The 10,880-nt window shown below is 43.3% G+C and overlaps 1 protein-coding gene across 1 annotated transcript in view; it reads left to right on the top strand.

The window, feature by feature from the left end:
- The window catches only part of IL7R (interleukin 7 receptor), a 35,455-nt gene extending 24,906 nt beyond the window's left edge, over window positions 1-10,549 (top strand). Inside the window, exons 5-8 of the mRNA XM_019517968.1 lie at window positions 1,144-1,318; window positions 2,008-2,098; window positions 5,668-5,743; window positions 6,627-10,549. Of these exons, the coding sequence (XP_019373513.1) occupies window positions 1,144-1,318; window positions 2,008-2,098; window positions 5,668-5,743; window positions 6,627-7,130 (846 nt within the window). The 3' untranslated portion in view covers window positions 7,131-10,549. The remainder of the gene's footprint in view (window positions 1-1,143; window positions 1,319-2,007; window positions 2,099-5,667; window positions 5,744-6,626) is intronic.
- The last annotated feature ends 331 nt before the right edge of the window (window positions 10,550-10,880 follow it).

The raw sequence follows: 10,880 nt of genomic DNA, 5'->3' as shown, positions 1-10,880 counted from the left end.
GGGGTCACGGTCCCTTAGGGCCTCACTGACAAGCATCCTGAGCTTGTCAAAGTCGGCTTTTCTGAAGTCAAGGACTTCCGTGTTACTGACTGACTTGCCAGCTTTACAGTGGATGGTGAAGGTGATCAGCTTATGGTCGCTGTCACCCAGTGACATATGCCCCATCAGGAAACTTGAGCTAGCATATCAGAGCTAAAAGTCCAGAGTGTTTGCTGAAGAGCTCTTATCTGGGCTATTGTCTGTCTTCCTAGGCAGTTTATATTGAACTAACCCAAGATATGTACATAATCAGGGGTGGATCCAGGATGGGGGTGCACTGGTGCACTTGAAGATCCCAGCAGCAGCAGCGCCATGACAGTGCAGGGCTGGGGTTTCCGTGGACACTAGCCCCAGCAGCACTAGCAGGGCACATGGATGGGCAGGGAGCTGCTCTATAGCCAGGGCTGGGATCTTGTAGCAGTGATAGTGTGGTCCAGAGCCAGGGAAGAGCTGCAATCCAGTGCCTGCACATCCCTGAAGCTGACCACAGCTTTGCCTACCTCTGGTATAGACTTAGCTCAAGCTAGTCCCAATTTTCTCTCAGACTTGAAGCATACCATGCAATAAAAGTTTGTCTGAATCTATCCCACCCATGCAGTGGGTCCAATAAAAGATATCATCCACAAAAATCCTTGCCTCTTGCATATTTCCTGGGCCATTGCAGCTACAACATCACTTCAACACTACCTAGACCATATAATAAATTCACAGATTATTGCAGCAAGCTAATATTCTCACAGATTATTGCAGCAGAAATCTAATATCTCATAGATTTGTCATGAAGGAATAGAGTCTGTTTTTCAGCTCTCTTGCAAATTACAGTGTGTTGTGCTCCCTGTCTGACCTTCTCATGTTGGACAGTATTTGCAGGAAGTTCTTGGCCTTTTGACTAAGTGATTGACTGTGGCTCCTCTATCAGCTGTATTTCATTAAGTTACTGCTAGGATACACATTCATAAAAAGCAGGGGACCTGTCTCTGTTAGGTAGGACTTTGATGTTTCTGAACATGTTTGGTGTACAAATTGAATTGATTGTTTTATTTTACTGAATCTAAAAGTATAATTTTTCATCTGAGAAAAGCAATTGCATCTTTCCCCGTTTAGAACATAGAGTCTCAGTATCTTCAGATAAAATTACTGGGGAGAAACCTTGAAATGGGTGCAGTGTATGAACTGAAAGTGCGCTCAAAGCCCAATGGAATATTTTTCAATGGCACATGGAGTGACTGGAGCACCTCTGAGTTCTTCACCACAGAGATGAAACTTCCCTTGGAGAAAAGTAAGCAGAGAGTCCCCAGAGTCTTACATATGTAAAAAGTTTAAACCTGACTAAGATACTTGATACAAGAGAGGTTGGGGGTCAGGCTGATGCTCATTGCTCCCTCTTTTTCTGTCGAGTTCCAGACACATTACAGCTGAAATCAGCTTATAATTAATCACAAACAAGATTGTGGTTGAAATGTCACCATTTCATTTGTAGGTATGGATTGTTGTGTCACTCCAAAGCCAGGCCAGATTCAGACCAATGTCTTAGAAATCGGAGGCTAAAAACTGAAGTGTGCTTGATAAAGTGCAAAAGGCAGAAGGTTCCTATACTTCGCCATAGGGCCTCCAGTCCCAAAGGGCTAGTTTGGCCCTGGATATAACTCAGAGCACCTTCCAAGTTACTATAACCTACATGAGCTGGTGAGGCATATTTGAACAGCCCTTAGCCTGAACTAGAAAGCTCTCTTCTTGCTTGGCCATCCAAGGGCTGAAGGTGAGGTCTGGTCACCTCCAGACAGATAGAAAAAAAGAATTTGAGTGGGTGCATAATCCAAAGCAGGGGACTGTACCATTTGGCAATATTGTCTACTATTTTTAATCATAAATTGGTTCTTTCATGAAAGTATATATTCCAAGAGCTCACAACAATACTGTATACAGAAGGAGTAAACTTACGGTATTTATTCTTTATTTTTTTGCTAGACAGTGACATGATAATGGTTACCCTGTGCACTGTGGGCTTCATCTTTTCAGTCATCGTGATTGTTCTGATCCTAACATTTTGGAAAAACAGGTAATTTTAATGTCTTTTAATCAAAAAGTTCCTTAAGACAGTCCCATTGCAAAGTTCCCCTTCCACTCTTTCACTAGCCAATAATTCTCTCCCCTCCCCAGCTTCCCTTTCAAAATAAACAAACACATTGCAGAACAAATTGAGGCAGGGAGGAAGAAGGGAGGCAGGCAGGAAGGCAGTCAAGACCATAGACAACACTTAGCGGGGGCACAGGAGGTCAAGTGTCTGCCTTGAGATTGGCCACTGCCAAAGCTGCCACTGGCTTCTGCGGACGGTTGCCACTAGGGGTGTGTGAAATGGACCCTATTCAATTCAGATTCAGATTTGGCCCGAATTGGGGACAGTGGTTCAATCCATAGATTTGGATCACTGTCCCTGATTCAATTCAGCTGAATCTGAAGATTCGATGCTGATTCAGAGAATCAGCAATTTGGCCATAGACACAGCTTTAAATGTTTTTTTCTACGTACCTCAAGGTACCAGGCGCAGCTTGTAAACACTGCAATGGTGGGGCAAATGGAGCATCCCACAGAAGCGTGGGGGCCCCCCCACGTGCTTGGCAGTGAACCTGGAAGCGGACCAGAAGTACTTCTGGTCCACTTCCAGGTCCTCTGGGGAGTACATGGGGGGGGCCTCCCTGCACCCCCTGGCTCAGCAATCAGCCACAGGGGTACCCTGGGTGCCCCCCCAGACCCAGGAGGCACCAGTTGCCAAGCCAGGGGGGTGCAGGGGGCTCCCTGGCATACCCTCCAGCAGACCTGGAAGTGCTTCTGGCCCACTTCTGGGTCTGCTGCCAAGCACACTGGGGAGCCCCCCGTGCTTCTATGGGACACTCCATGTGCCCCAGCACCGCAGCATTCATGAGCCGCCTGGTACCTCGAGGTATGTAGAAAAAACATTTAAAGCTGTGTCTATGTCCAAATCTCTGAATCTTTCCGAATTTCTCCAAATCGATTCAGAGGGTTCTGATTTGATTCAGAGAGATTAAAGGGTCCTCTGATTCGATTCAGATTTGGAGATTCAGCCACAGAATTGGGCTGAACCGCCTCTGAATTGAATCAGGAGCCGAAGCTTCACACAGCTGTAGTCAGCACCCCGCCTTGCTGTCAACACAGCCACCACTGGCTGTGGGCAGTCCCCGCTTGCTGCCATGGTGCCCCTCTAGTAGCAGGAGGCACCAGTCGTTCGTGGGCAAGACCATAAGTAGGGCAAAGGAGATAGTCTAGCTCCATTGCCTCCTCAAGATTAGATTGCGGTCATATTCTCTACAGGTTGGGAACATTCAGAAATTTAAGCCAGTGCAGAATACTGACGCTCACTTAAGAAGAAAAACTGAAAATTGGGAGCATGATCTACTCTGGCTTCCAATAAGCTTTTGAGATTAAATGAAAATGTATGTTTTTACCAATAAATATTCTAAATTATTAGGGAGCTGGTTGCCTAAGAGATTGCCTTTTTCCATGGTGTATTGCCACAGTGGGACAGAGATGCTCAAATGGGATTTCTCAGGTGGAAGCTGCTGACAGGATGTTCTCCACTAAGCAGTCCTTGCTACTGGAAAATCAGATTAGTTAATGATGCTAAAAATCTATGTACACTTTTAAGGCTACAAAGGTTGTTGTTTGAGGAGTATACACTGATGGGTAGCCCATTGTCTGTACTGATATTTTTAATTTCAAGGATACCTGCTCAGAGCACTGGTTGGGGGTTTATAGATGTTATTAAAAATTTGAATAAATTTCAGAGAGAATCTGAACACAGAAGTATGAATGAACAACTCTTGAAATATAATCTTTACTCTGATATTGATTCCTTCTGTGAGCTTGGACAAATCATGGAATTCCACATGTTCAAAAGTTGTCATGCTATTTATGGATGCTCAACTTGGGAAACCTAAAACGCAGTTTTCAGCAGTGCTCCATTAAGGCTTAGATTAATTTCCCTTTAATTTCTGAATTTCTTCTTAGATGTATCATGTTGTCCCTGTGATAAATTAGGTACCCAGATTTTGTGGCTATTTTGATGAATTTGGAGCTTAGCACCCCTGCCTCAATATCACAATTAGAAAATGAGGGTACTGTGTGCCTAAATTATTTGTCTTAGTTCAATCTTGCAAACCAATGATTTTTTATATACATTGGGCACTAAGGCTTTGTGAAGCTTCAGTCCCTGATTCAATTCAGCAGAGATTAGGCCCAATTTTGTGGCCAAATCTCTGAATCTGAATCAAATCAGAGGAACCTTTAATCTCTCTGAATCGAATTGGAACCCTCCAAATCGTTTTGGAGAGATTCAGAAAGATTCAGTGATTCAGACATAGACACAGCTTTAAATGTTTTTTTCTACATATCTCTAGGTACCAGACAGCTCATGAATGCTGTGATGCTGGGGTGGATGGAGTGTCCAACAGGAGTGCAGGGAGCTCCCCAGCATGCTCAGCAGCAGACCTGGAAGTGGACCAGAAGCACTTCCGGTCCACTCCGGGTCTGCTGGAGAGCATTCAGGAGCCCCCTCCCCCCACCCCGGGCCCCCTTGGCTTGGTGACTGGTGCCTCCTGGGTCTGCAGAGCACCGAGGGTCCTCCCGCAGCCAATTGCCAAGCCAGGAGGGCACACGGGGGCCCCTCCAGCATGCTCCCCAGTGGACCTGGAAGTGGACCGGCAGTACTTCCAGTCCACTTTTCAGTTCACCACCGAGTACGTGGGGGCTCCCCTGCACTCCTGTGGGATGCTCCATCCACTCCACCATCACAGCATTCACAAGCCACACCTGGTATCTCAAGGTATGTAGAAAAAACATTTAAAGCTGTGTCTATAGCTGAATCTCTGATCAGCATCGAATCTTCAGATTCAGATTTGGCCGAATCGAATCGGGGACAGTGATCCAAATCAACGAATTGAATCACTGTCCCTGATTTGGGCTGAATTTGAATCCAAATCAAATAGGGCCCATTTGGCACACCCCTATTGGGCATGTCTACTCATGGCCATATGGCACCTTTGTCATCGTTGTCGTTTAGTACTTCCTTTTGGAAGTAGTAAAAGACTTCATGGTAACAGCCTGTACTGCTCCGTTCCAGCCACACATGGTTATTTTTGGCTTCTACATCGCCATAGCAATGCACTATAATGAGATAATGCATTGCTATGGTGATGTAGCGGTGGCTTTACAGTTTTTGCCAACAGATGCTATGGCACCCTAGTGCATCGCTACAGCGCTGTTATGTCTTGTGTAGATGCGCCTAGTATGGATGAAGTGGTCTAGCTGTATAGCAATACAATATTACTATCATTAAGAAGTAGTAAGATATACTCCATACCACTCAATACATTCAAAAGAACAGTGACTGCTATTTTCACTCTACATCTCATCTTTAATCTCCATCCTTGGAGTAAGAGTTCTAAGAAGGCCATCCTTGAACCAGTATTTCATGCTGGGTAGTATGAATGACCCAAGTGCTCTAATGATTGGTATGATGATTCAAAGGATGACTGGTACAGCTCAGCATCTTCCACAACAGCTGTTGTAGCAATCTCTTTTGAATACTATTATTCTTATATCTTATTTCAGAATCAAGCCCCTTGTGTGGCCAAATCTTCCTGACCACAAGAAAACCTTGGAACAGCTGTGCAAAAAGCCAAAAAATGTATGTTCTTCCACTGCTTTTATGGCATGAGTATATGCATAATGAATATGAATAATTCTCATAAAGTATAGTGCACTCTGTAGATAGTGGACCAGATATTCCAAAATAACTTCTAAATTCTCATTCACAGGAACTAGCACTAACAAGGGCAGATGGGAAACTCAGACAACTTAACCACCTAATTGGCAAATTGAGGTGTCATATTTGATCTGTAAAAAAATAAATGATAGGCTGGACTTAGAGCTGGGATTAAGGGCCTTCAAAATGTGTCCCATGATGGGGCCAGTTGTTGTTATATAGCCAGTAGGACAAGTCTCAGTGTATAAAGGTAAGCATGTACATGTTTCTTTGGCAGACAGAGCATTGACTAAGGTACCAGAGTGATTAGCTTATTGGTTTTGAACTATTCTCCAGTCCAGGCCGTTGGTTTTTTTTTAACTGAGAAAGTGGTGTTTTGTAAATGGAATACCTCTCTTTACATGGAGCATTGTTTGAGAATATGCCACTTCTGACATGTCCACGATACTTAGTCTTTGGTCTCCTGTCTCACTTTTACCCTACCTGATAGCTATGACAAATAGGTGTTGGAGGCATGACCATCTGACTCTTGCTACATCAGAGTTTGGCCTTGTATAGATCCTGGCTAGTTCTAGTATGGAAAAGCTTTGGAATCACTTCTGTAGCTGATTCTCTTATAACTGCTGGTCATGCCATTATATGTTATACCCGGAGTTGCTTTTGATTTCAGATCTTAAGTAGCTTTTAGAATAATCTTTTTCACTATAAAAGTTTTAAAATAAACGAGTATTCTCCTAAAATCTGGTGAGTTATGGGAATATCTTTCCCTAAACGAGTTCCTGTTATTATTCTCCTTGTCATGCAGCAATTTGATACCAGCTTTAACCCGGAAAGTTTTGGATATGTTGATATCCATAAAGTTGACGACATTCGAGCCAAAACAGAAACAGAATGTTTTCTGCCGCCATCAGTTCCTCCAGATGCAGATGTTTCTGAAAAGGTTAAGAGTGGATCAGAGCTGAAGAGCAGCCCCATTGGAACAGGTACACGTAACCTAAAGCTGCTGTTCACTTACGGAGGAATCTGGCCATCTGATGCTTTGAATAGGTGCTCATGTCCGACTCTGCTTCCCAATGGTGTTGGATTCAGCAATGCCATGACGTATCCAGAGGGCAGCAGCTCAGGCAAGCACTGGCATAACGATGATCTCAGGACCCACTCCAGTTCTGCAATGGGTGTCATTGCTCAGCACAGGTCAGGACCCCTAAATATGAGCATAGAGTCCCAGACACAGTCCAATAATGAAATTAGGTCATCAAATAAAGAAGAAGCCTATGTCACGATGTCCAGCTTCTACAAAAATCAGTAAACCGCAAAAAATATAGCAACATAGGATGTGACGTCATACAGCAGACTAAGGAAGCTTTTTGTTTGGGTCTCCTACCTCTGGATGATTGTCTCAGTAAACAACAAAACTCAACAATGCACCTATCTCGTGCCATGCCAGACTCATTAGACAGTGGACATTTTTAGGATTCCATGGTTAATTAATGTCTCAATCAAACCATTGATGATCTGTAGCAAATCCATTGTAGCAAAAAAAACCCAAACAGATTTGTCCCAATCAGTGATAGCTTTAATGAAGTTTGATTAATCCATAATAGCAACTTTGCACTTGTTTAGTGATCTCATCAGAGGATCAGAAGGTAGTTTTCACATGTTAGTAAGCTCAGAGTCTTCAGAGTTATAATTTATGACCAGTTTATTGATGGTCATAAAATCCCTGGCAGAAAAAATGCTACAGAATCTAACTTGGTTAAGTAGAATCTGATCTCTCTTATGCTGGGGTAACTCAGGAGTAACTCAGGTAAAGTCTGTGAAGTTACACTGCTTTACAACAATTGTAATTGAGACCAGACTCTGGCTGGATTAGTTTGGGTTTCAGAATCTGAGTTTGATCATTTCCCACTCAGCAAAATGTGGATGGAGGCAGCTCTGCTCCAGCAGGAAAGGGAGCACATCGAATTACTTTCTAATAACATCTTTGATAACTTCATACGTAATGCTGACATACTGCTAAGATACCTACAACCATCCTCCCATAGCCATGGGAAGGGCTCTTCAGATACGTAGTACTTGAGACAAAAAAAATCCTATTTCTTGATGTCCAAAAAAAAGGCTTAAATATGCCTGGAGCCCATGTGGAAGATGTGGATAGTGGTGAGGAAGGAACGAGTCTAATACATGTAAATTTACTCATGTTGGTTTTATGTAGAGATGGACATAAAAGAACCCCTTTGGTGGAACCACGCCTCAACTCTGGGATACAAATTTCGGACTATCCTCTTGTTTTAGGTACTCTGGAGCTTTATTATTTATTTACTGAGGGAAAAAATAATGAGCCAAATTCTCAGCTGGTTTTGATAACTTCCAATGATCTGTGTGAAGGACAGCTGCTTCTTGCTGTATACTTGAGTCCTTTAGTATCAGTTGAAACAGTTACAGAGAAACAACATTACAGTTCAACTAACCCAGATTTCCATTTTTATTAGTTTAAACCAGGGGTTCTCAATCCTGGCCTGCAGGCCAGAGCTGACCCCCAGCACCAAGTTATTTGGCTCCACTCCTCTGCTGCCAAATTTACAGACTTGTGATAAGCCCCATGGACCATATAGTGTGGCCCCACACACTAGATTGGACACACAGGGTGGGATGGGGCCTGATACCAGTGTTTGGGGTCAGGTAGGGGCAATGCAGGGTCCCAGCTCCTGATCTCAGCTTGTAGGACCTGATCTCGGCACTGGGGGGCCAGCCAAGACTGCACAGGACCTGATCCAGGTGTGCAGGCCCAGCAGAGGCAGTGCAGGGCCCAATCCTGGCATGGGGGGCCCAATCCATCCTGCAGACCTGCACCCCAGGACCAAAAGCACCACTGGTCTAAACAGGAAATACACATAAAAACCACACAACACAGGTAAAGATGAAATATGGCAATATGTTAAGGGAGGGCTATGGTGATTAATATTAATTATATATTAAAATAATATGGTGAATTCCTGGTGGGTGCAAACTGGCCTAGCTGCAGTGAGATATGTATATAGGAGATGTGTGACATCTGTTTTCGTTGACCTCTGATGATGTATTAGTGCAGCCTGTGAGTATTTCCCAGGTGGGTAGGACTGAATTATCATGATTCATTCATTATCACCAGGCTCTGTGATTAAGGCCTTGTAGACTGTGTGCCTGGGCTGGTAATTGTTCGTGACTGCTTTGCAAAAGTTGGGTTAGTAAATGGAAAATAAATTAATGGATTCTGCTATTGGTCTGTTTTTCAAGGGGCATTCTGCATGTCTCATAATCTGTCCAGTGCCAATCTCCAAGGAATACTCAGCATTTACTACTGAAGGGGGAAACCTGCCCCTGCCTACTTGCCCTACTCTAGTCTCAGACCATGGGGTACCTATATGCTACAACACAGACATATCAATTATGCGCACCCACTGGGATCACAGTCAGCCTGGAGAAGGTGCATGGGAGTTGCAGGAGCTGCTATAACCTCATGGCTGCATGACAGCCAATGAGTAGGGCCTTGGGAGATCCCAGCTGCTTTACTGTGTATCAGTTCTCTTTGCAATGTATCAGTTCCCATAGCTGCTTTAAGGTCTTTTTTAGGGAGGTCTAGCTATGTGCCACAATGAGTGCAATACAAAGTAGTTCCTACAGGCAATTTATGTATTACATGCCACAGACAGTACTGAACACAAATCCTTCTTTTATTCATTCTCATATTAAATTAAAGAGAGAGAAAGCAGTCATCATGCTATCCCAGTCACACTGGAGTCTAGATGTCTATATGTGTTATATGCCTTTTCCTTTCCAAAGTAAATGAAGAAAAACACCCACTTACATGTATGTAAGTGTGTTTGGATGAACTCTGCTAAGCACAGAAGCTTAGAACATGGAAAGGTGGCCGTCAGCCTCCGGGCTGCTTGGACAGTCTCTGAACAGCCAGCAAGGACTTGTGAAAAACCACTGTGTTAACAGAGACAGCTGCAACGCATCACGACCCTGGCAAACACCTCGTCCTGTGGGGATCCTCTGCCAGGAACAGTGTTGTAGTCTCTGCAGAAGTGCTGGGAATGTGGCTCCAAACATTCATGGTGTTTTTCAGTATTGTTTTTCATTCCTGTTTCTTGCCAAGTGGTAAGACAATATTATCTGATCAAACTGGATGTGAATCCGTTTGCTTGATAATGCTTCTGTTTAATAAAAAAAGCTGCTGCTAATGCTTGGATATAAGCATAGTGCGAACGTAGGTGCAGACATTGTGTCGGGAACATACAGTATCTGGTCCTGGGAACACAACACCAAATACAAAGAGGAAGCAAGAACATGTCAAACCTAATACTACACGACTCATGTAGCCTGCTATACATATTTTAAACTCACATACATTGTTTTAAGGAGACACAAGCATCTGCACTTTCAAAAAATAAGGCATTTATGAAAGAACAGCCCTACTGTGCATGCCGGACAAAATGTGGTTGTTCTTTTACAAAGGAGGCTTTTTGTAAACATTTACCTAATTATTTTAATACCAACAAACTATCTACATGGGTGTGTGTATATACAGACACAGACATTATCTTCATATGCAGTAGGTATATTTTTGTATCGCTGCTATTGTTTAAATACTCATTATACTTTTGTCTTATTTAATTGAATAGCATGTAACCATGTTTTTTATGTTTTTACCGTATTAAAGAATGTAACTGCATTTCATATTCACATCTTTTAAACTTATCTTTATTGTGGTTTAACCACCTGTTACTATTAGAAATGAAAGGTCTGATTCTGCTGTCATAGAAGCTACCATTTTAGCTGAATCCAAGGCAAATTCAAATTTAAGATGATCACCTAATAATTAGATTCTACACATGGAAAATGATAAATTTGTTATAATTTTCAATATATAGAATCTAATGGTGGAAGGTTGTCTTAAATTTGTCCCTTCCACTGCTGTGGAATGGAAAGCAGAGGTGGGGGGGGAAGTGGGGGGCGGGGAGCAGATAGCCAGGCCCCCACACTCTGTCTCTCTGCCTGTCCCCCTACTCCTTGC

Source organism: Gavialis gangeticus, unplaced genomic scaffold, assembly GCF_001723915.1.
Source record: "Gavialis gangeticus isolate Ggan-Ray unplaced genomic scaffold, GavGan_comp1, whole genome shotgun sequence".
In the NCBI taxonomy this organism is placed as follows: domain Eukaryota; kingdom Metazoa; phylum Chordata; order Crocodylia; family Gavialidae; genus Gavialis; species Gavialis gangeticus.
Note: the sequence above shows the minus strand (reverse complement) of the source record. Positions and strands in the feature narration are given on the sequence as shown.